This window comes from Lepidochelys kempii, chromosome 2 (genome assembly GCF_965140265.1).
Source record: "Lepidochelys kempii isolate rLepKem1 chromosome 2, rLepKem1.hap2, whole genome shotgun sequence".
NCBI classification, from domain to species: domain Eukaryota; kingdom Metazoa; phylum Chordata; order Testudines; family Cheloniidae; genus Lepidochelys; species Lepidochelys kempii.
In genome coordinates, this window is record NC_133257.1 from 61,678,528 (window position 1) to 61,704,920 (window position 26,393).

General features: G+C 42.6%; 1 protein-coding gene across 5 annotated transcripts in view; it reads left to right on the top strand.

Annotated features, from left to right (window-relative positions):
- The window catches only part of PPP1R42 (protein phosphatase 1 regulatory subunit 42), an 80,253-nt gene that overhangs the window by 49,329 nt on the left and 4,531 nt on the right, over positions 1-26,393 (top strand). The window contains exons 9-10 of one of the 5 annotated variants that reach the window (XM_073330957.1): positions 6,806-6,840; positions 10,266-10,568. The exons of 1 other annotated variant lie outside the window; for it this stretch is intronic. In XM_073330957.1, the coding sequence (XP_073187058.1) occupies positions 6,806-6,812 (7 nt within the window). In that variant the 3' untranslated portion in view covers positions 6,813-6,840; positions 10,266-10,568. Of the gene's footprint in view, positions 1-6,370; positions 6,593-6,805; positions 6,841-10,265; positions 10,569-26,393 lie in introns of those variants that run through there. 3 more of the 5 variants (XM_073330956.1, XM_073330955.1, XM_073330954.1) reach the window with 3 other exon arrangements.

A 26,393-nucleotide genomic window follows, 5' to 3' on the forward strand; every position in this document is an offset into this window, starting at 1 on the left:
CTTCCTGAGCACAGTCGTTCCCTTGAGCAACAAATTCCTTGGTCTCCTGCTTAGAGCAGAGTTTGCAATTAGCCTCTCAACAAGGCCACCCGACAACGGTGAGTATTACCATCCGTGTGCCGAGGCTTGTGTGTAATTCTGAGATCATAACTGACATTTTTCCAACCACATCGCAAGTTGACCCTTAGGATTCCTGAATCTAAAGAGTAATTACAGGGATACATGATGTGTCTTGATCACAGATTTTCTCCCATACAAATAGTGATGAAAATGTTCTTTAGATTTAAGCACCGTCAGTATTTCCTTTTGGGTGGTGCTATACTTTCTCTCCAGAGAACTTAAACTTTTGCTCTCAAGTCCTTTATGTTCTTGTGTCATTACTGTCCCTCAAACCGTAAGCACTAGCATCTCTATCCAATATGAATGGGGGGATTGAAACACGGATAGGCTAATACAGGTACAGTCCACTCTGAAAATGTGAAATCGCACTCTGCTACCCACTGAAATTGTTTTCCTTTTTCACCCAACTTATGCAATGGTTTTGAAAGATTGGCAAATCCACAAATAAACCTTTTGTAATCGGAGCCCTACAAAACATTGTGCATATATGAGTATCTGGACATTTGACCAGCTTTGTACAGTCTCAATTTTCTTTTTGTCAGTGGAAATTCCCTCCTCACAGATTGTGTTCCCAAGGAAAATTACCATTTTTTAAAACAATTCCTTTATTTGGATTCACACTGACAGCCTTAAGTTTATCACAGACTATTTGTAAATGTATCAATTCCTGCTTAAAGATTTTAATATGCACCAGAGAGGGGCATGCCACACAGTATGCTCTCCATTGCCTTCTTAAAAGTGGCTGGTGCATTACACTGGCCAAAAAACATCACTTTGAATTGCCAGAGACCTTTTTCCTTCTGTGAAAGCACTCTTTTCCCTTCTGTGAAAGCACTCTTTTCCCTGTTGTTTGGATCCATTTCCACTTGCCAATACCCATTTTTAAGATCCAGTATGGAAAACCAGATTGAATCTGCTGCAGCATCCAGACTATCATCTATTTATAGTAAAGTGATTTAATTTAGTTTTCTATAGCCCACCTAGAATCTGGCGCTGCCATCTTTTTTCTTAACTGGAATTGTGAGTGAGGCCCTAGGACTAGTTGAAAGCTCAGTCATTCCTTCCTGATAGATTTCCTTAATAGCCTGTAAAGGCTCTTCCCTCTTTGTGACTTGTAAATGGTCTGGTGGCTGTTTAATCCCATAAATATGAATGCAGAGAGGCAACTCTTGAAGAAGAATGGTAAGGCAACCCTCTTCTTGTAGACCTAAATTGATTTTAAGCCACAGCTGACCACAGTTACATAACAACCTGTATAGACCTCAACTCCACTGCTGCAGAAGGCACAGGCATCCCAAAGTGACCCAGCATTTCTGAGACTATCTAGGATTTTTTCCTATGACTAAATTGGTTTCTGAATTGAGTAATTCATTCCTTTTAGCCTCGTTATTTTACACTAGAGGACTCTTAAAAGTGAGGAAACTTTACATTAGGTGAGTTGACTATTAACAGAACGATGACATTTTAAATTGTAAAACAGCACTTTGAACCAAATAGTTTATCAGATACTTTTCCAAATGAATATTTCAAGTTTTGCACAGTTTGGCTTATAAATTATTTTATGATGCTAGGCTGCTTAGAAGATTTCCGAACATAACATAATTTAAAAAAACATAATAACAAGTAATTCAGAATATCGTCTCTTTAAATTTTTTCAGCAAGTGACCTGTCTTTTGAAGCCTTAGACAGTTTAGGGTCTGAGACTAAGGAGAGGAGAACAAAGTGGCAATTTTGCTAATTTACAATCTGAAAACACTTGTTCCTTATAAAGACTATCCTTTATATGTTGAGATGGTGGAACACGCTTTTTAAAAAGATGAATGAGGCTCCTTTATAGCTTCTCAGCAGCAGCTAGCAATTGAAAATTTTCCATCAGATGCATAATCAAGCTTCTCTCTAAACAGCAGGTTCTTTCCTTAATTAATTAACTTCTAAAATATAAAGTCTTGGTGATGTTTCTTGACAGTGTGAGGAGATTGCTCTGTCTCTGTTAGAATGGCTGATGGTAAAAAATCTGCTGCAGTGGGAATCCTGCAGCTGCAGGCTCCTGCCTCTTGGCTCTCTGCTCTCACAGTTCACTTAATGGCATTGTTTTTACATCTGTCAATGAACCAGCACATATACTCACTTGAGTATAAAGCTCAATGAAAGGGCAATACATAGTTTAAAAACAAAGATTAGTGTTGCCCTAAAACAAGGTAGTAAAGTTAGTCAGCCAGGGGTTTTATATATTCTCCAACAGCATAATTTGCTTGTGTTCAACTTTTGCACTATACATCAAGCATGATGCTGATAGTTCCGCCTCTAACATGAGACATGAATGACACAAGAGCCAAAAAATGCTATTTTAACTCATTCCAAATTTGTAGCCCTAAAATATTTTATAGAATGCACGACCTAATGACTTTTCTTGTTCACAGAATAGATGTTTATTCTTGAGTTTCTTTGGTCAGTTGATGTTGCAAAGAAAACAATTCTAAGTTAGGCTGGTCCACCACACTTTCATGGCTCCAGTTACATAGTGACATGGGCATGATGCTTAAGGCTGCGAGTCTGTCACAAAAGTCACAAATTCCTTGACTTCCTGAGCAGCTCGGGCAGCCCCTGGGCCAGCCAAACTGGCCACTGCTGGAGCAGTCTTGGGCCACCGCACCCACCCCGCCACACCTCCTAGCAGCAGCAGCAGTGTCTGGCTGCTGCCCCCCCACAGCAGCAGGGGGCCCAGGCAGCGCGCTGCTGCCCCCTGCCCCAGAGCACCCAAGATTTAGTCCGGGGTATATAGTACAAGTCATGGATATATCAGGGGCTGTGAATTTTTGTTTACTGCCCATGACTTTTACTAAAACTACCTGTGACTAAAACATAGCCTAAATGATGATAGTATCATTTATTCTGAATTCTTGCTATATCACAGACATTTTAGTATATATACAACTATCTTTGTACCAACACCATTAGCTGGCTTTGTAAATTATGCAGCTATAAGTGCCTGTGTATCTGAGAAAAAGATTAAATCTCGGACTGGATTAGGCTTGTTTTCTGTTGTGTTAATACTAGGGCTGATCAGGAAATTTGTGACTCAACTTTTTTTGTAGGAAAATATTGATTCAACAACTCCAAACTTTTTGCAGGAAAGTCAGTTTTATTGAAACCTTTGTCAGGAAAATGCACCTTTGTAGGTGCAGGATGGAATTTCAGAATGAGAGAAATTCCTCCACCCCAGAATATCCAACAGGCCAGAGTTTAGGGTACTCAACCAGGATGTAGTAGACCCAGTTCAAGTCCCTGCTCTCTGATTCTGAAATCTCTCAATCTCTCTGGTTGGAGCTGTTCCACTATGTATAAATAATTAAATATTAATTGCGTGAACAAGAGAGACTGACTCTATAGTCCAGTAGATGAAGGCATTCATCTGCAAGACTCAGGTTCAAGTCCCTGCTCTGACTCAGGCAGAGTCAGTGCCCTAACCTCTGGTCTACTGCCCATTGCAGGGCAATGGTGTGTCTTTCTCTCATTTTTCATGAAAACTTTCAAAAGATCTCAATTTTGTTCCAATGTAGAACAAAAACAGATTTCAAAACCTTGCAAGTGTTTTCTGGCCAGCCTGGGTTAATACCAACCAAAGTCTAACTGGTGATTGCATAACACAGTAATCTTTTCAAACAAAGAAAATGGAATTAAACAGTTCAGCATTCTCATTTAAACACTAATAAACTGTTTAGGATTATTTTTGTTCTTGTTTATAGATTACCTGTACAAGTTTCAGTCAACTGCTTAGAAAACACACCTTTAAACAGTGTGATCCTAAGATAATTAAGTTCCACTTAAGTACCAGTACTTGCCTTAATCAATAAATGCTCTCGTGAACTGGCTTCATAATTTTTTATTATTATTTGCCAGTAACTACTAGATCACTGAAAAGTGCAGAAAACAGTCTTTTTTTTTTCAGTTGATACAGCAGTCTGCCATGCTCTGCTGAGCTAATTAAAACCAAGTGACACATGGGAAAACTTCAGAAATTTTCCTTCTTACTAGGATATGTTTATTTTTTTAATCATGTGAAATGAAGAGTGGAAACAAATATAAATTAATACATTTATTTTTGCTCTTGTGCATAAAACTACATATGACTGCAAAATGCCTCATAGATTTTTTTCATTGGGGATAAAAGGGTTTAATTATGCAAATTGTAATCTAAATTTCTTAAATAAAATTGCTTATTTTCCAAAATACCACTAGCTTACATCATGAAATACAATTCTGTTTTAGAGAACAGATTGCTCTTGAGTTGCAGAAGAAGAAAAGGGCATCTTCAAATACCTTCACGCTATTTTATGGGGATAAGGTAGAAGTCAGATTCTGCTCTCATTTACATAAGTGCAAACCCATTGATTTTGCAAAGTTTGTACTAGTGTAGCTAAAGGCAGAATATGGCTAAAGATTAAACTCTTTATGGAAAAAAATTATTTTAAAACAATGTGCAGATGAATTATTAATTAGAAGCAAAAGTTTCTCTTGGAAATGCTGACCACCTCACCTGTAGTGAGCACTGTTGTAACTGCAGTAGTGAAGTAAATATAAAGTTCAACAATAAATGCTTAGCAATAGTGTTTAAAGATGAGATTAGACTTGCAGCTACATTATCTAGTCCTCTTGTATGTATTATTTAAAGGCTATTTGTATTGCTGTGACAGATGTGGTAAGGCATATCTACTCAGCTGTGCTTTTGAAAGAGTTTCATATGAGCTCATTGCATTTTTTTTAGACTATGGCATAGTAAGTTTATTTTATGTTTCCATTTGCATTTGGACACACAAAATTAATTGAACCATCTATAGTAAGTATATCTGTATTAGTAGGGAAAAAATCCAGTGTTATCAGTAATCCCACCCCCCATCCCCATGACAGTGAAGTTCAAAACTATGATTTTGTGACTCTTTTACACTTAACATTTCTCAGTACTTTTAAGTAGAAATTATGTTGGTTATTATAAGAACATATGTTAAAAATGAGAACCAGATGTCAAGTGGAAATACTCCTTGAATGTAAGGGTTGATAGTGAAATTGTATTTAGTTAGACTGGTTTGCTAAAGATAATAAATAGGCATCTTATGTGATGGAATGTGCAACTGTGAAACAACTTCAGTTTATGAAAATTCCCAATAATTTAGCAAATCACAGTGAAATCCTGGCCCTATTGAAGTCAATATGAAGACTCCTATAGACATCAGTGGGGGCAGAATTTCACCTTCAGTACTCTACTGGAATAAAATATCAGTATCTGCTTTATTGGTAAATGGAAATTAATACCATTTATTTCAGTGATGTCTTAGGAGCAGTCTATAGGTTTTTGTGATTCATATAAAAAGGGCTGTAATGAACTGCAGTCAGACCATCTATAGCTGATATTTTCAACAACTAGTACTGTAAACAGGTCTTTTATTAATCCAACTGATGGTGGAGCTCTGGCAGACATGCTCAAAAAAGATGGCATCCCTCTCTGCCTTACTCTATGCACTGCTATTATAATAATTTGGTCTTACATAGTTCCTTCCAAATGAGGATCTCAGAGCACTTTACAAACATCATTGAAGTAAGACTTCTCTCTGAAAGCTAGGTCTGCATATCCTCAGTGTGGCGTAATTGTCTATTTGTAGCTATAAGAAGCAGAATCAAAGCTGATTGGATGGCTGATGAGGGACTAGCCCCCACCTTCTGGATACCTCCTCAGTTTTGTTCTGCCTTCTGTTGCTACTGGCTGAGTGGGAGAATCCAGTGCAAGAGAGAGAATTCAAAAATAAATAAGAAAAAAAAAAACCTGAAGACTGGTTTGTCTCCTGCCTGGAATTACCATCGCAACACCACCCACCCCACCACTCAGGTAACAGGCTCAGAGGATGGTGGAGAAAGGTTCAAAAATAGAAGACCAAGGTTGTATTCATCCTGCTCTGTCTCCCTGCCACAATGTGCAGAAGGAGAGGTTTATGTTTCGTTCACTGCAGCTGCCTCATTCATCAGGTTAGAAAGGTTTTGCTTTGGTTGCCTTACACCAACCCAGGAGCCTGGTTCCTACCAGCAAGGAGTCTCAGGGCCGGATTTAGGGGCAACCGACCCAGGCAACTGCCTGGGATGCAGGGCTTGGGGGGTGTCAGGCTTGGGGAGCTGTTATTGTTGTAAGTGTCAAAGGGGAATATGGAATGTTTGAAGTAAAATATTCTGTCTGTGGATTTATTTTTCACTAACCTCCTAGAATGTTCTGGACCTTTGTAGAATCTCATGGAACCTTCCAGACTTTCTGAGAGCTACATTTTCCTCCAACCTCTTATAATGTTGTCAGCCATACCCTCGTGGGTATATAAGAGGCAGGACGTCACCAGTCAGTCAATGAGATGTAAGAACAAAGTGAAGTGAAGTGAGAGCCCAGCTGTGATATTGTGAACCTTGTTTTATTGTGTAATTGTGAAAGTCTACTTGTATTTTAAGACATGAAGAGTATAAGTAGTGACTAATAAAGTACATATTTAATGAGATGCCAGAGATATCTATCAAACCCCTATCTACTCAACAATATAAAAGAAATTCTGTTATTTCTTTTGCCATGCTTAACACATATTGTGTGATAACTTTCTAAGACTGTGGAACATAAACTTTTGGTCTCCCTAATACTGTCTGCTTTCCCCCGTAGAAAATAAAAGATGCCCCTGAAGACGCCTTCAGAAGGTTAGTATAGGAAGCGAAAAGCTCAATTGCAATCTAGGTTGCAGCAGGGGGCAAATTTGATGGGAAAATGTCTCAAACAGAACATAGCACAGGCTTAAGCAGTAGCAATTGTCCCACTGCAGAAGAAAATGAGGAGTGAAGCATAAAGATGGTAGTCCTATTACTAAGGAATTAGTAGATTTACCTAAAGAAAAGGAATGGAAATGTGAAGAAAGTGATGGAGAATCGTCCAGATTTCCTGGCTACATAAAGGAGAGTGATGATAAAGAAGAATGTGGTTCACACGAAAAGGAGAGTAATGACAAAGAAAAATCAGGTTTATATTAAAAGAAGAGAAACAATAAAGAAGGATCAGCCTTGCATGATGGCAGAAACAGCAGTGAGAAAAATTGCACACCACAAATAAATACATCAGATCTTGCTTTTTATGGCCAGTAATCCTAAACTGTGCCGATAATGATCGTACAATTTTGAACAAGCCAGGCAAAAGCAAGGATATGATGTTTCCAGTAAATGAGCAGAAGTGACACTTCTCAAAGTCACTTTGTGAAAGAGTGCTCAAGAATGGTGAGAAACTGTTTCGGTGTTGGCTAGTTTACTCAAAATCAACTTACAGAGTGTTCTGTTTTTGTTGCAAAATATTTAACAAGCATGCCAAATGGTTGTGTTCGCTTTCCGAGTACAATTAATGGCATAAGTTAGCTGAAGCTCTGAAGCAACGTGAAAAGTCACCCGGCCATTTTATGGCCTACTCCAAATGGATGGAGGTCGAGTCCAGGCTTAAGCTGAATAAATACAGAAAACCAGCACATTATTAATGTAGAAACCCTGCACTGGAGGAATGTGGTTGATCGTCTGATCTCAAGTACCCTCTTCCTTGCAAAGAATAATTTGGCTTTCCAGGGCTTGTTGTATAAGTTGTTCACTGAACATAACAGTAATTTCCTCAGTTTGTTAGAGCTCTTTGGGAAATACAATGATGTCATGTGTGCATATCTACGTGGAGTAGTTTGTAAAGAAGCTATGGACCATTACTACAGCAAAACAATTCAAAATGAATTGATTGACCTTATGGCAAGGAAGGTGCTTGATAATATATTGACACAGCTCAACAAAGCAAAGTATTATACCATAATAATGGACTGCACTCCTGATATTAGGCACAGTGAAAAGATGTAATTTACAGTAAGATTTGTTGATGACGAGGATGGGTGTATCCATGTAAAGGAACACTTTATCTGCTTCCAGTACATGGACGACTCTACTGGAAAAGGCCTAACAAAGCTGTTTATGAATGTTTTGAATGAGAATAAAATAAAGCTTCAGGTCTGCCATGGCCAAGGCTACAACAACAGCACAAACATGAAGGGATGAAACAGTGGCATCCAGACAAGGATCCTTGTGCTGAATCCAAGAGCTTTCTTTGTGCCTTGTGGTTTCCATTCCCTCAAACTGGTTGTGTCAGATGCAACGTCATCTTTAGATTCAGTATCTCTCTTTGGAGTACTGCAAAGGATATAAGTTTTCAGTGACAACTATCAGGTGGAAGATCCTCACAGACAGTGTTACAAATCTGACGGTGAAGCCACTAAGCGACACTTGCTGGGAGAGCCCCATTGGCAGATTGGGGCCAATGAGGTACCAAGTGACTGAGGTTTACAACACCCGGATGGAACTGGCGCAGTTGAGTAAAGCTGAAACCGGAATGAGACTTTGATGAGAAGCTGCCTTGATTTTTGTTGTGGCCTACAGAGACAACAGATTAGAAGATGCCATCATTGCTGCCAAAGAAATGGCAGAAGACTTAGGGGTTGAGCCTGTCTTCAAGGAAACTCATATTCATTGGAAGAAGAGACACTTTGGTTATGAGGGCAGAGATGAGCTGATGAAAAGCTTGGAAGAAAAATTCAAGAGGGAGTTTTTTTTGCTTGCTCGTTGAATGAATGTCCATCAAAGAAGAGTTTGGATAAATGAAGCACCACAAAAAGACTTGTGTGGGGGCGGGAGGGGTATGACCCTAGCAAGCTCCCAGTGGACAAGAAAACATTCTTGAACAATTGTACGGACCTTCAGCAGATGCTGACAAATGGAGAATGTTCGGACATCAATGATAAAGACCTTTATGTGGAATTGAACACCCTTCACATTTTGCAACACAGGAAGCACTCTCCACTCCAAGTTCTCCAATTCATTCATGATGCAGAGCTGAACGACACTTTTCCTAATGTATGGATAGCTTTGAGGATTCTGCTCATGCTGCGAGTCACAGTCACGAGTGGTGAGAGCTGCTCTTCGAAGCTCAGGCTCATCAAAACATATCTTGGATTGATGATGGCCAACGAGAGACTGACATCGCTTGCTATTTTATTGCTTGAAAATGCCATTGGACAGTCTTTGGATCTCTCTGACGCTATGAGGACAAAGGCGAGAAAAGTGACTTTTTGAACTAAAGGACTAGAGTTAACATTCTAAGGCAGTGGTTCTCGAAGCCGGTCAGCTGCTTGTTCAGGGAAAGCCCCTGGCGGGCCTGACTGGTTTTTTTACCTGCCGCTTCCACAGGTTCGGCTGATCGCGGCTCCCACTGGCCTTGGTTTGCCGCTCCAAGCCAATGGGGGCTGCGGGAAGCAGCGCGGACCACGGGACTGGCCTGGGGAGTCTGACAGCTGGGCTGCAAATGTCTTGAAGGATGACAGAAAAATGAAAATAACCTTTTGGCTGCCACAGGTGGTTACATCAAAGGGCAACAGCCCAGCATGGGAAAACCATAAGCAGGACCGGCTGAATCTGCCACAGAGCAAGGAGCGGCTAGTGAGACTATTTTGGGCATTCGTCCTCCCACAGTGCGGGTTTCATCATCCTTCTGCCTCCCTTTCTTCACTGGGCAATTTTGTCTCCTTTCCATAGCCCCAGGGGATGCCCAGAATTTTGTACACAGGGGAAAAGAAGGGAATCCCCCTCTCAGAAAGAAATTCCTTCTTGCGCTAGGGAGCAACTCTTGGATTTGGCATGAAAAGTGCCTTTACCTCAGATCCTGCCATCTTGTAAGACCCAGGCTGCAGCTTCAGTGTCCCCTTACAGGCACTCTGTCCATTCTCAAAGGCACAAAGATAAAAAGATGCCTATTAGCAGAAGATATTTTCAGAATTCTTTATTTGATTCAGGTTCCCAGTCCCCACTCCCCTAAGGAGTAAAAATTTTAAAAAGGGGGAAAGGGTTCAAGAAATTACCTCAGACACTTAAAAAACTGGCCTGTTCCTCTGGGGATAGCAGCTTCCCAGCCTCATTACCAGATGATGCCAAAGCTCAAGGCTCTGCTCACAAGGTTTTCATACATTGAAAGAACAAGCACAATAAAAGGAATAGAATTGTTTATGTGTCTGGCTCTTCTTCATCATCGTTTAGTTCATTTTTATCCTTGTCTTCAGGGACATCACCAAAGAAAAAGAAGGTTAAAAAATCTGTTCAATCTAAGTCCAAGAGAGGGAAAAAAGGAGTCAAGAGGAAAGTCAGGATCATCTTCACAGGAGGCAGGTAAATTCTCAATCTCAGAGTGTGAATCAGAGAACGAAGAGAAACAAAGAGAATCTTTTTCCAACTGAATTATTTTAGAAGATATTGTGAAAGGTCATTAGATACTTGCGTTTCCATCAGATGAGCCGATTAGAAAAGATTCTAAATAGGAAGGAGAGGGGATTGGTACAGAAATTACAAAAAAGAATTTTCCATCTAGTTCAAAATCTGAATCGTATTTCCCTTCACATCTTTTTTGAAAAAGTAATTAAGGCCAAATGGGAAACACCAGCAAAATGTATGAGGTTGTGCAGGCATGCTAAAAATTTCTACAAAGTGCACTGTAGAAAAGCAGATTTTGTGTCTCCTCCTATAGTGGATGGGGCAGTTTCAGCTCTAGTCAAAGACACTACTGTGCCAGTGGAAGGGAACTTGTTCCCAAAAGAACTCAACGACCACAGAATGGAAATATCACTGTGCTATATGTTTAAGGATGCATGTTCCTCTCTGAGGGCTTTTTATCTCTGAGGGCTTTTTCTGTGGCCACACATTTTGGAAGAGCAATACTGGCCTGGACTGATAATTTGACAGTCAGATTGCCAAAAAAAGTCTAAGAAATCATTGTGGTTAAGTTCAGAGTTAAAGAAAAGCTCAGTGGCTTCAGCATTCATAGCTGGTGCAGCCAGGGATGCTTTGATGTTTTCAGCAAATGCCATGGCCTCCAGGGTGATGACCAGATGGCATATCTGATTATGAGCCTGGAAGGGCAATATACAGGCCAAAATGACGTTAGCCATTTTGAAATATTCAGGATGTCAATTATTTGGGGGGCTATTAGACAAAGTGGTGGTAGAATCCTCAGATAAATCAAAAAGACGTTAAAGAAACTCTCCTAACTTCAAATCCAGGAAATGGGATAGCCAGCCTCTAAATATCCTTTTTGTGTCTACTCCTCACAGTTTGGACTGCACGACTACAGCAAAAGCAACTGGAAAAAGTCTAAGCCTGGAAACGGGAGAGACCAGTTTTCCCACAATGCAAATTCCGATAATAGAAACCGTGCCTGACTATGGGCAGTAAACTTCTGACCTAGTGGGAGACTATTAAAATTCAAGAACCAACGGCCTCTCTCCATATTGGACAGACTGGTCCTGGATATGCATCATAGAATTTTCAAAGATACCAAATCATAATTTTTGCCCTTCTTTAATACTATCAAATCCCCCCAAAATTTGAAATATGCTAAAGGCCATAGATCAGATTTTTCAATTTGGCATAATAGAGAGAGATCCTGAGGTCGAGATGTTCTGTGGCTACTGCTCAGTCTTGTTCCTGGTACCCAAGAGTTTCAAGGAGGACAGAGTGGTGTTGGACTTAAAAACCTAAACAAGTTCATAAGAGGGGGCAAATTCAGGCTGGAGATCTGGAAGTCCATGGTGGCAACAATCTGCCTGGTGGATTACCTTACGTCAAGCAATCTGAAGGAGACCTGTCTTCATGTGCTAGTTCACCAGGTACTCAGGAAATTTCTGCGATTCACTCATGGGACCAGCCATTTTCAGTTCAAAGTGCTGCCTTTTGGACTGTCATGCACACCTCGAGTATTTACAAAAGTCCTTGTTGTTCTGATGGATTTTCTCAGACAGAAAAGGTTACAAGTCTGTTCTTTCTTGGATGACTTTCTAGTGAGAGCCTTATCAAAGGAGCGGTCCACTCAAGCAACTAAACATTGCAACAGCAGGGATTTATAGTAAATTTTGGAAAGTGTCATCTTCAACCACCTCAGAACCTATTTCATCTTGGAGTGTTGATATATCTGTCAACCAAAATATGCGCTAAGATGAGATCAGCAATTACTCTCCTGAGGAGGTGCCCAGTGATGTCAATAGACACCCCAGTGGGTGTTCTAGGGATGATCATGTCCTGCATAGGGAGAGTGCCTTGGGCAAGAAAACATATGAGGACTCTCCAGAGTTTCCTTCTGTTCCTTCCCTGCCATTTTCTGATATTTCTATCTTGAAAAGTGAACGTTCCATCATTTGTGTTGAAATTCCTGGATTGGTGGATGAGTCCAGAGAGATTCCCTGAAGGGATGGCCATGGTGGAGCCAGGGTGGTCTGTCATAACAACAGACGCCAGTCTGGAAGGATAGGAAGCATTTTCCAAGAAGTTGTGGGTCCAGTGACATGGTCTTCAGAACGAAAGAAAAGCATAAATTTTCTGTGCTCTTAAACCACTGACCTCAGCATTGCAGAATGGTCATATTCTGGTAATTATGGGCAGTACGTCTATGATTACATATGTAAGCTATCAGGGAGTATGAGTTCAGGGATCTACAAAAGGAAGCATCATCATTGATGCAGTGGGTAGAGGCCTATCTACAGTCTATCAGGGTCTTGTGCATCAATGACACCAGCAGTGTGAAGGCTGACTGGCTGAGCAGAAGAAAAATTGATCAGGTGAAATGGACTCTTCAAAACGAATAATTCCAGTTGATCATCAAAAATTTTGAAGTTTCGATCCTGGATCATTTTGAATTCAAGGCAAACCAGAAGGGTCACCAATACTTTGCAAGCAAAAGGCAGCCAGGAGCCTTAGGCATAGATGCTCTGTCACTCAAGTAGCCAAATTGGCTTACTTTATGCTTTTCCCCCAGTACCCATCTGAGACATTCCCCTGGTGTTATCTGGACTGGTGATCTGCTAGGTCACTCCAATCCTCGACCATAATTATATATATGAAATTACAACCTATAACATTACTATTAACATTACAACAATGCTCAGTGCATCATGAGCCTTCCAAAGACACCTGACATGACAAACTTTGCATTGGATACCACACAATCATATTATAAAGATGAGCATGGGGGTGCAGGGTGTTCCCCCAAGGTACAGAGCACATTGGCTGGCCCTTTGGGGAGCAGTCTCCCAACCCCAGGACTGTACATATGCAGAAAATCCAGCTCCCCTTTTGGGGTTATCCTGTGTTTCCCCCTCCCAACACTGAGTCCTTCCCTGCCCTGTAGAGGGCTGTGATTTGTGCTCTCTGGGCTAGGTGTGTCTACCCTTTGCTCAGATGCACCTTTTCCCAGCAGCTTTTCCATAACTACTCCCTGTCTCTCACCAGCCTGGGAGAAAACACCCCCCTCTCTGTCAATTGGGTCATCTGTATTCTGGCAAACTACCATCTGGCAATTTCCTGGTCCCAACTCCTCTGTTATCACAGGCATTGGAGTTGCATCTTGATTTAAAGAGAGACAGTTACGTTCCAAAAATTTATCAGAAATTGCATCCTGACAAACTGGGACCTGCACTGGGGTACCCTCCGCCATCCCTTTCTCTGTCCCGGAGAAGTCAGCAGTGTGACTGCTCCTCTCCAGGAGGTCAGTTACACAGTTCCTTCTCAAAACCTGGGTCACAGGCTGAGTGCCTGGGTGCACCAGTGCTGACTCAGCCATTCTGTCCTGGGCATCCTCTCCCAAGTGACTAGTGAGGAGACATTCCTGTACCCCCACTATTCCTTCCCCAGTTTCCTCCTCTGGGCCCCCTCCTAAGACACATTTCTCTGTGCCTAGGAAGGGTTCTATCCCTTGTTCATCTGCAAAACTCTGCCAGCTAACACCTGGGACAGTTTGCTTAATCACTGACAACACCTCTCCTGCCCCTGAGCCAAACTACAGAGTGTCACACCATCATCATCAGGGTAATATAGAAAATCAGAAAGGAAGAAGCAGAAATGATCTTTGTGACCTCCCATTGGCCCTGGCGGCTCTACTACATGGTGTAGTAGAGCCAGAATGCACTGGAAGGACAATGCAGCTCCACTATACCACTGTGACCTGCTCTCTGCAGCATGGGGGTAGGGTTAGAAAGCAGCATGGGGGCAGGGTTAGAAGGTGAGACTGGCAGGGAGATGCTGCAGTTTAAGACTACACCACTGTTTGTGAACATGTCAGTGGAGCCACCATTGTTCTTCAATACAAGGCCAGATTTATTATCTAGTGGTCCAGTTCTTCTAGATTTAATTTGCTTAAATCCTTGTGAAACTTGATATTTGAAAGGAAGTTTCTAAAGTGAAAGGGTTACTCTGCTGGTCTCATTGAAATGCTGTTAGCATCTAGAAGAAAATCAACAACAAGGCTTACTCAGGGATCTGGTCTAAATTCAAAGTTTGGAATAGAGAGAGACATATTTAGCATTAAGTAGCCAAAGTGTTTCATGTTCTAGAGTTTTTACAAGATGGTTTTGATATCAGGTTGCAGGCTAATACCTTAAAAGTATGTGTTTTTGCACTGTCTGCAATTTTGAATATATCCAGAAAATCTTCCATTTTCCATCAAAGGGACATACAGTATTTGACTATCAAAATGACCTTTTTGATCACTATCACTTTGGCAAGAAAAGTGTCAGAACTGGGAACTTGGTCAGTTATCCATAGAATCATAGAATCATAGAATATCAGGGTTGGAAGGGACCCCAGAAGGTCATCTAGTCCAACCCCCTGCTCAAAGCAGGACCAATTCCCAGTTAAATCATCCCAGCCAGGGCTTTGTCAAGCCTGACCTTAAAAACCTCTAAGGAAGGAGATTCTACCACCTCCCTAGGTAACGCATTCCAGTGTTTCACCACCCTCTTAGTGAAAAAGTTTTTCCTAATATCCAATCTAAACCTCCCCCACTGCAACTTGAGACCATTACTCCTCGTTCTGTCATCTGCTACCATTGAGAACAGTCTAGAGCCATCCTCTTTGGAACCCCCTTTCAGGTAGTTGAAAGCAGCTATCAAATCCCCCCTCATTCTTCTCTTCTGCAGGCTAAACAATCCCAGCTCCCTCAGCCTCTCCTCATAACTCATGTGTTCCAGTCCCCTAATCATTTTTGTTGCCCTTCGCTGGACTCTCTCCAATTTATCCACATCCTTCTTGAAGTGTGGGGCCCAAAACTGGACACAGTACTCCAGATGAGGCCTCACCAATGTCGAATAGAGGGGAACGATCACGTCCCTCGATCTGCTGGCAATGCCCCTACTTATACATCCCAAAATGCCATTGGCCTTCTTGGCAACAAGGGCACACTGCTGACTCATATCCAGCTTCTCGTCCACTGTCACCCCTAGGTCCTTTTCTGCAGAACTGCTGCCTAGCCATTCGGTCCCTAGTCTGTAGCTGTGCATTGGGTTCTTCCGTCCTAAGTGCAGGACCCTGCACTTATCCTTATTGAACCTCATCAGATTCCTTTTGGCCCAATCTTCCAATTGGTCTAGGTCCTTCTGTATCCTATCCCTCCCCTCCAGCGTATCTACCACTCCTCCCAGTTTAGTATCATCCGCAAATTTGCTGAGAGTGCAATCCACACCATCCTCCAGATCATTTATGAAGATATTGAATAAAACCGGCCCCAGGACCGACCCCTGGGGCACTCCACTTGATACCGGCTGCCAACTAGACATGGAGCCATTGATCACTACCCGTTGAGCCCGACAATTTAGCCAGCTTTCTACCCACCTTATGGTGCATTCATCCAGCCCATACTTCCTTAACTTGCTGACAAGAATACTATGGGAGACCGTGTCAAAAGCTTTGCTAAAGTCAAGAAACAATACATCCACTGCTTTCCCTTCATCCACAGAACCAGTAATCTCATCATAAAAGGCGATTAGATTAGTCAGGCATGACCTTCCCTTTCTGTACCATCCTGCTGCATCTTTCACGGAGATAAAGCGGTTTGAAGAATCTTTATTCCAGTGGGGCACCAGATTTCACTCAGTATGAGTGATGGTGGTCTCATGGACTGAGAAAGCAATGAAATCTGTAAAGCTGCAATTTGGTCATAGATACACTTACCAAGTTTTACAAGATAGATACTCAGCCTTCAGCCCGTGCAGCCTTTGGCAGGCAGGTCCTGCATGCTGTAGTGATTCCTTAGAGTAAGGGAATCCTTTTTCTCTGTGACATTATTTTGCACCCTCCCTCAGAGGCACCAACTTTTCAATCTGCTGGGGGATGCTTGACCCCTGGCTCTGCCCCAGGCCCTGCCCCCAACTCCACCCCTACCCTCAAGGCCTGCCCCGCCGTTTCCCACCCCTGCTCCATCCCTACCCCACTTCTTCCTGCCCGGTTCCGCCCCCTCCCCTGAGCGTGCCATGTCCCCACTTCTCCCTCTCCCTTACAGTCTCCATGAATGCCACAAAACAGCTGTTCGTGGTAGATGGGAGGTGTGGAGAGGGAGGAGGAGGTGCTGATCTGTGGGGCCTGCCTGTGGGCAGGAGGCATTGGGGGTGGGTGGGCGGGAGCTGATGGGGGGCTGCCGGTGGGTGCTCCGCACCCACCATTTTTTCCCCATGGATGCTCCAGCCCCGGAGTCAGCGCCTATGCCCTCCCTTGGAATTTTGTCACTGCTGAGAAAATCCCACACTGAGAATTTGTGGACCTACGCCTGAGAGAGAATGGCAGAATTTGTGGTTGCTTACCTGAATATGTTCCTTTCATCGAAGGGATAGGTCCACAGATATAGCCCTCCCTGAAAAAGTGAGATCTGTTTAACTTATGGTTAAAATTCTTTGCAGTAGTTAAATTTTTCTTGTTCATGATCTTCTGATGTTGAGTATTATTTTGGAAGGTGCTGATGCAGGACAAGAGATTCATTTTTTGTCTCAGCAGCCCAGAAGGGCTAGTTTTGGAATCATCTCAAAACTGAGAGGGTTTCCGGAATTTGGGAGCTCGTCCCTCATCAGCCATCCAATCAGCTTTGATTCTGCCCCCTACAGCTACAGACAGGTGACAACCCCTCACTGAGGATCTGTGGCCATATCCCTTTGAAGAAGGGAAAATTTCCAAGTAAGCAACCACAGATTTTTCCGTTGCAACACTTAACTCATATATCTGCCCTCTCGCTCTTTTAAGAAAACTGCAGTATCTCATCTGAACAATAGTTTTGTGCCAAGATTGCTGCTAGCCTTGCAAATACATAGACCATTCCATTTTGGTTGCTGTGCACAGGCAGATTGAATTTAATACTTAATCACTGACTTTGAGCCAAATCCTGATCAGCTTACTCACATTCCATTGAAGCCAGTGAGTCGTGAATAAGATGAGGATTTGTCCACATTTTAAAATAAAATGTTTAATAAAATAATATAAACAAGGAAAAGATATAAACCAGAAGAATGTACCTTCTCAGAGCTATGCTGAGGTATGACATAATTATAAGTCCTCATATAGTCCATTATTAGACCAAAGGGCTTGGGACATGGGCAAGTCATCCCCATGCAGAAAGTGAGCATACTGAACAAATATATATATTGTTTAATTGAAATTAAGTATCAGATCAAACTAAATCAGTGAACATTTATGCTACTTTATGTGTTTGTCACTGTAAATTATTCTGACAGATGTTTCCTCTCTTTTCATACATTCTAGGTCATGTTTGACCCTTGGTATCTTAAAAATAGATATTAAATATCTTTTTAAAACTACATATAAGATCCACTGAGGATTGTGCATAACTTGAACAATGAAAAAGCTAATTATTGCTTGATTACTTAAATATGTCACTGAAATGAACATTACATGGATAATCTATCTTTTTTGCTAATGTAAAAATAATAGAAATTTTATATTGGTTAAAATGTTAGTTTTAAATATGCATAAAGAAATTTGAGTATTGGGGGATGTAATTCAAATAAAATAAATCATTTAAGTATTTTAAAGATACCTAATACTTCCCAATGGGATACAGCACTATTAATTTTCCCTGAATAGAGAAGTTGTTGAAATTCTGATGTTGTAAATTGAAACTGTAATTATCAGTTTCTGCCCACATTTTCTTGCTAATAGAATCAATATTTTATAGGTTTGCTATTCAGAAGGTGTTGAGAAAGTCCTGTGTTGCCTACTTAATATGTGTTTACATAACTGGGAATAATGGCAGTATCTTTAAATGATGTAACTATCAGGAAATGAGTGGTGAAAACCCTAGTATCTGCCCTTGCAACTATGCAAAATCAGCTCTCCTAGCAGCCAGCCATTTCCTGGTGGCTAGTTCAAGAGTTGGAAGTATTTGGGGTGATCAGTTTTACTTCCACATCCCCTCAGCTATTAGTCACATGCTCCTTGTCAAACTCAATTGCATACCTGCAAATGCCTTTGAAATTGTGTTGTTCTGTGTATTGTGGTTCTTTGTAAATTACATAGTCCCCAGTATGAAATAAACTAAACATATGATCACATAAAATTATACAACATGTTTATCATGTATAAACATGTTTTCAGTTTATTATCGCCAGCTGGCTCAGATAGTACAATACACACAGTGCATACCTTAGAACATTTTTTGTGGATAATTGATAATGAGGTTATATTGATTATGCATCCAAAGCATGACCTTTGGAGTCACGCTTTCATTTGATGTTATCAAATAGAATTAACTGAAAGAAAACTTGGTTAATGTAGACTTCAGATTGCCTGGTGGTATCTCATACCTTTCCAGAATGTTGAGTTCAGCAAGACTCAAACCTCTGAAACCAGGAAATACACAGTTGAGGTACACATCAAAGCAAACTTAACTCAGGCCCCCTGGAGCTGGCAATAGCCATTGGGAATTATCTACATGCACTCCAGCTAGATTCATTGTGTTAGATGCAGTTGTATTGCATGGTGGAAGAAAAAGTTTGAAGTGGCTTGGCAAAGCTGTGATTATGATATAAGGAAATATAAGCAGTCCTGCCCCGCTCAGGGGGGGTGGGTCTGAGCCCTTCTGTCTGTCCCATGTCTTCCCACCGCCACCGGAGTGTGTGATCAGAGGAGAGAGGTGCATGTGTACTGTGACAGATACAATATGCCTCATTTCAGTCATGAGTTCTTAGGATCTGTCTGTAGCAGTCCACAAGGCATAGGGATTGTCAGCAGCTGGGTGGGATGTAAGAGTGATCTGTAGGTTTAATGATGGCTAAGTGAAAGTAAACTGTTAAGTGGAATCCTGAGTGAAAGGTGAAGGGTTTGCTAAAAGGGTTGTAAAATTTAGCAGGTGTGGTGGTGTTTCTGTAGGCTGAGTGTTTGAGTGTAGAGCAGGTATGAGTGGCTCCTGTTCTGTACTGTTTACCTAAGCAGAAGTTTTGCCTTAGGAAAGAGAAGGTGCTAAGACGCTGTCCTATTTGCCATTCCCTGAATGTTCTGCACTGTCTGCAAAGGCAGAGGACGAGTATGTGTGTTATGGCCGTATTGGGGCATCACTCAGAGGATAGAGCTAAGGTTGCATTGGCATGTACCTCACCTCTTTATCTCCTCGTCTTCAGAGGTTTGAGTTTTGCTGAACTTGATGTTCTGGAAGGGCACAGGATATCACCAGGCAACCTTAATTCTTCATTAAATAAGGATGTTTTTGTCTGTGAGTTTCCTACATTTCTCATTTTTTTTAACAGAATGAGAAATATTTTTGGTAGGAGTAGAGTTCATTTAAGCAGTTGTAGTTATCATTTAGGTTTGCAGTTGAGGTGTTACTATGGTTAGCTAAAGGTAAAGAATGTTATGTGATTCCTAAGTGGTCTGCCCTCTGCTGCACACTTGTCAGATTGGAATGGTGATAGTGGTCGTTCTTTGAAATGTTTGGAGGGTGAAGTTGCTGATAAGGCAAGTCTATGGTCCAAAATCTTGACAGTTTTATTCCATGTTGGTTACAGTAACTTTAATCAATTAAGAGAAGACTGGTGTATGTCTCTCCTCCTTTCCCACACCATTCCCTGCAACATATATCCCCGCACCAACATTTCCAGCTAATCCCTCCCCTTCCCATCTCATTAAATCAGTAGCACTTTAAAAGCCATTAGCATGTAAAACATTGTTCCTTGCTATCTGGTGGCCTCTGCTGCTGCATAACATACCACAGGCAGAAACTTACTGGAGGGTTGCACATTCCCTTGGTTACGTAGCCCAAGCTGTATGCCTAGCCAGGTCCTGTGCCTCCACTAGGCCCCTCATCCATGCTTTGGCGAGGCCTCCATAGCCATGCCCCTGGTCCACTCAATTCCCCCCCACACACACACACATTTCATTTCAACCACTTTACATGGGGTGGTATCTAACTTAGCTTTGTATTTCCTGGTTTTCAAATGGGAGAGCAGGCAGAGGGGGTCAGATTCCCCAGATCCTAGTCCCCTTGAGAAAAAGTAGAGGGGCTCAGATGGGATAGGGTCCCCCAACTCACATGGGGGGCAGGGAGAGGGACTCGGAGTACTCTAGCAGGGCAGGGGACCCATTTTCTAGCACACACACACAGAGGGAGAGGCTAAGACCTCCTCAGAGCAGCAGGGTCCCAAGATTCCAGCACACACACAGGAGGGGAAAATGTAATGCTGATAGGCTGCCTAATTATCTTTACTGCTCTTACCAATCAACCTCAGCTAAACTAGTAAATGGACGATAAAAACTAATATTGTACTTAAGTGTTTATTGAGGGAACTGCGTTGTTCATGACTGTGAAGAGTCACCTATGCAGCTTTACTTTACAAAAAAGTTTGAGATTCTAGACTTTACATGTGAAATCAAGAAAATACTTTTATTTTAGACTTTGAGCCCTTTCAGGAAGAATATATGCAACAAAGTACAGACACTGCTTAGTTATATACCTATACCCCTTTTGACCTGAGCAGCTAGTGAAAGTTTGTGTCCCTGTGGATGTTCCCCTTGGGCGTAGAAATTGACGATGGAGTCTCGTATTTTCTTTGATGCAGTCTTATTTATTTGCAAGTGTGGCATGGTGGACTAGGTCCGGAGGCCCCCTGCTGGAGGCCTTGTGGCCCTGTATCACCCTGCCCCAAAATAGAGCAGAGAGAAGTCCTCCAGACAGCCTAGAGTGGCTACAGAGGAGCGGTCCATCAGAGGGGCTGATGGAGCAGCCAATCCGGGGCCAGAAGGGCCCTATATAAGACAAGCAGCAGAACAGAGAAATTCAGTTGCTGTGTGGAGCTTGATGAGGGAATACTGGGTGCCTAGATGAACACCAGCAGGACCATGGACAGCTCACTGCAGAGAGCTCATCAGACAGAACAGAGCTAAGGGAAGGCTGCCAAAGACCTGGTGCCTGGCTGGCTGGATAGAATAGCAGCAGGACCATGAAAAGGTCAGTACGGGCAGGCTGACCCTGGGGAACTGAGCACAGAACCTAGCCAGACCTGAGGAGGGTACTGAGATGGGCCCTGCTCGTCTAGTTGCAGACTGAGCCCAGGGAGGGCTGCTGACGAGGACACCAACTGAGGGTATTGAGATGGGCCCTGACTGGGTGGTTGAAGAAGGCAGTGCCTCTGGGAAGAAGCCTAAGATCTATGGCCCCATACCAGGGCCAAGATAAGAACTTGGACTGTATACCCTGGAAGTGGGGACAGTGTATATGGCTCCGTCAGAGGACTGAGTCGCTGAAGACCCGTGAAGAGAACCATCAGCTGGGGGGGTCTCATGACAGGTGGGTACTGCCCCAATATAAGAACTAAAACCAAAAGCAGGCTCACACCCAAGCAACCAAAGTGGGCTGCCTGTGAGAGGTGGGTGCTACCCCGAGAAAAGACTGTGATTGCAGGTATATCGGCCAGAGAAAAGGGGATGCTTGTGAGAGGTGGATGTTGACCCTGTTAGCGCAAGGAATATAAAAAACCCTGTTTCGCTGAACACAGGAGTAACCAAAACCAAAAGGAAATAGTTTCTTTGCTTACAGACCCAAGCCTCTTTAGCTAGCACAAGACCAAAAGCTTCTCTAGCTTCTTCAAAGCCAGGGGCACAACTGTGGGGGGTGAAATTTGGTCCAGAGCTGGAAATTTGGTCCAGAGCTGGAAATTTGGTCCAGCGGCCCCTCCAAATTTGAATGGTGTTGCAACTCCATGTGCCTGGTTTCCCCCCAACCTTTGCAGTTCTTTTGACACCCAGGACACTGGGCACTCACAGACTGCATGGAGAAGCAGAGTAGGGGGCACCAGGAACCCTCAGTCCCCAGGAAGATGTGAGGATTGGATCTGGGCTTTTGGTGGTTCCTGGGCAAGCAGAGATGTTGAAGGGTGATGGGATCTGCTGTCCCAGAACTGCCTAGGCCCTGGTGGGGATGATGCTTTTCAGCTTGATCACCTCTCTGGATAAGAACTTGGGGCTGGATGTGAGGCGGAGAGACCAAGGGGCTGGGTGTGGGTGGGGACAAGCTTGGAATAGTGTGTGGGGAAGAGTGCGGGGCTGGGTGTGGGGCAGCAGGAGGGGAGTACGCGTAGAGCTAGGTGCAGGAGGTAAAGGGTGAGCACATGGCTGGGTGTAGAGACAGAAAGAGAGCTCAGGACTGGGTATGGGGAAGTAGCTAAGGGAGAGCTCAGGGCTAGGTGCAGGGGCAGAGAAAAACATGATGGGGTGAGTGTTTGGGGCTCAATACTGGGGGAGAGTGTGAAGGAGAGAGCTTATGGCTGAGTGCATAACAGGGGAGGGAGAGTTTTGGGTCCCTCCTTAGGAAAATTTGGGTTGCACCCCATAGCTGGTGTCATACACCATGTTTGTCAGGTTGTCTCTCTGTCCGTCTTGCTTCACTTTTTCTTGTGTGTTCTCTCTGGTGCGCATTCACACACACACACCTGGTCAAACAATACCCCATTGAACCCTCTGCCCCCATAGTGCTAATTTCTGGGCGTACTACATTCTGCCTTGTTTTAGGTGGGTCTCCTTAATGTTTCTTACAGCTATCTTGAATGGTGTGTTCATGCCTGTTAGTCTGAACAAGAATCAAACCCATTCAGTCTCTCCACAGGATCTAAATTCTTCACAAAATTCTTAGCTGTGAGGGCTGCATATTTAAGGAAACAAGGATTCACATCTATCCATATCTAGACAATTGGCTGATCTAAGTCATGTCCCATCTGGATGTTGCTGCATCAATTAACTTTGTCCTCTACTTGTTCAAAGAATTGGGCCTAATGATAAACTACAGAACATCAACAATCAACCCACTAGAGACAAGAGAGCTCACAGGAGCTGTAATCAATTCCAACTCAGCAAAGCCAGACCTTCCAGAAGAGATTTCAGTCTATCCAGACAATCAACTCCAATATCAAGAGAAATCCATTAATGCAACAGAGATCCTGTTTCAAACTGTTAGGCCACATGTCAGCTTGCACTTACGTGATGCCACCATCCACACTTCCCCTGTATCCATTTCATGGCTGGTTGAAATCGGTGTATCAATCTATGAAACATCAAATGAACATGTTCGTCTTAGTCACACATCATGTCCTGTAGTCGTTAAATTGGTGGACAGATGTTCAGAATGTTCAAAAAGGGAACCCTGTGTTCCTTCACCTAGTCACAGACACATCAAGAACATGTTCGGGTGCTCACCTCAACCACCTCCAAATGCATGGAATATCATCCCAGAAGGAGATGAGTCTCCACATAAATGTCCAAGAACTCCAGCCAATCAGATTAGTCTGCAAGGCATTCCTCATAGCTTTAAAAATTCCACCATACATATCTTCACAGACAACACATCTTTGATGTATTATGTAAACAAGCAAGGAAGCACCTGTTCATCACCTCTGTATCAAGAAAAAAGAAAAGGAGTACTTGTGGCACCTTAGAGACTAACCAATTTATTTGAGCATAAGCTTTCGTGAGCTACAGCTCACTTCATCGGATGCATACTGTGGAAACTGCAGAAGACATTATATACACAGAGACTATGAAACAATACCTCCTCCCACCCCACTCTCCTGCTGGTAATAGCTTATCTGAAGTGATCACTCTTACAATGTGTATGATAATCAAGTTGGGCCATTTCCAGCACAAATCCAGGTTTTCTCACCCTCCGCCCCCCCCCCCACCCAAACTCACTCTCCTGCTGGTAATAGCCCATCCAAAGTGACCACTCTCTTTACAATGTGTATGATAATCAAGGTGGGCCATTTCCAGCACAAATCCAGGTTTTCTCACCCCCCCCCCTTTTTTTTTTCCTCCAAAAACCACACACACAAACTCACTCTCCTGCTGGTAATAGCTTATCCAAAGTGACCACTCTCCCTACAATGTGCATGATAATCAAGGTGGGCCATTTCCAGCACAAATGTCACCAGTCATGAATGATCTCTGAAGAACTCCATCCTCACATTAAGAAAAGGAGTACTTGTGGCACCTTAGAGACTAACCAAAACCTGTCATCCTCACATTGATATTTCAACAGTGGGGAAATCCCACACTAGACTTATTTTCCACCAAAGAAAAAACAAAGTGCTTGGCCTTTGGCTTCAGGGAGGCGTGAGCCCAGGATCCATGCAAGATGCCTTTTTCATACCATGGAATCAAGGTCTTATGCATGCATTTCCTCCAATTACTTTAATATCCTGAGTCAGACAGGATGCAGCTATATTGATCCTGATAGGTCTTTATGGCCGAAGCAATTCTGGCTCATGGATTTCTTCTAAATATCAACTCAATGTTCAGTAGCACTTTCAGACTGTCCAGACATAATATAACTGAACAAAGATCAAACTCTTGACCCAGACCTGAAATTATTGCACCTGACAGCCTGGATGCTGGCTGGTTAAGTGCCACTGATAGATACTGTTCATTACAGACGCAAGAAATCCTATTGCAAAGCAGGAAGCCCTCCACAAGAAAAAACTTACTCAAAGTGGGAAAGATTTTCAACGTGAGCAGCCCCATGCAACCATGATCCGTTGCATATTCCTATTCCCATGATCCTTGATTACATTCTGCACTTAAAGCTCACTGGGCTCTCAATTAGTCTGCTTTGCAGCGATTTTGGCATGCCACCCTCCTGTCCAGTCATGCTCATTTTTTTTCCTAAGCTATTATCCAGATTTTTACATGGGTTGCTTCGCACTGATCTATGATTAGGAAGCCCCCTCCTGAATGCTTTGTACACCACCTTACTCAAGATGGGCTTTTTGGTCAGCCAGAATTGTCAGCGAACTACAAGCTCTCATGGCCAACCCTCCTTTTACAACATTCCACAGAGATAAGATAATATTGAGACCTCATCCTAAATTTAGTCCCAGAGTTGTTTCAGACTTTCATTTTAATCAATCTTTTAATCTCCCCAATTTCCAAACCCAGACTTCTCCCCTGGGGATAAGAATCTTCATACTTTAGATATTTCCAGGGCCTTGCTATAGTACCTGAATAGGACAAAGCCCGTTAGACAATCCCTCCATCTTTTTGTTTCCAAAAGTAGCACTTCTAAAACACAAGCCATTTCTTCTTGGAGAATATCTAAATAGTTTACCCAGTGTATTTCAATCTGTTATCATAGGCTGATATACCTCTTCTTCTCAATATCAAAGTTCATTTGACTAGCACTCAGACTGCCTCATTTTCATGCTTCAGAAATATCCCCATAGAATCATAGAATATCAGGGTTGGAAGGGACCCCAGAAGGTCATCTAGTCCAACCCCCTGCTCGAAGCAGGACCAATTCCCAGTTAAATCATCCCAGCCAGGGCTTTGTCAAGCCTGACCTTAAAAACCTCTAAGGAAGGAGATTCTACCACCTTCCTAGGTAACGCATTCCAGTGTTTCACCACCCTCTTAGTGAAAAAGTTTTTCCTAATATCCAATCTAAACCTCCCCCACTGCAACTTGAGACCATTACTCCTCGTTCTGTCATCTGCTACCATTGAGAACAGTCTAGAGCCATCCTCTTTGGAACCCCCTTTCAGGTAGGTATATATCTGAGTTCTGCAAGGCGGCCACTTTGAGTATTCCCTTCACTTTTATTAAATATTATGCCCTTGACCTGACCTCAAGATCAGTGCCAAATTTGAGAGAGCTAAAACACTATTTAGTTAGTGTCAGCTAGGACTCTTCAATCCCACCTTCCAGATGGGGCCCTGCTTGTCAGTCACTTAGTGTGGGAGCCACATGTACAAATACTCAAAGAAAAAAAATCATACTTAGCTTGCAGTAACAGTAACAGTCCTTCTGCTAAATGTTTTGTCAATGTGGATCCCACACACTGCCTTCCATCCCTGCTTTTTTTGAGTTTTCCTTAAACTGAGATTCTGAATTAG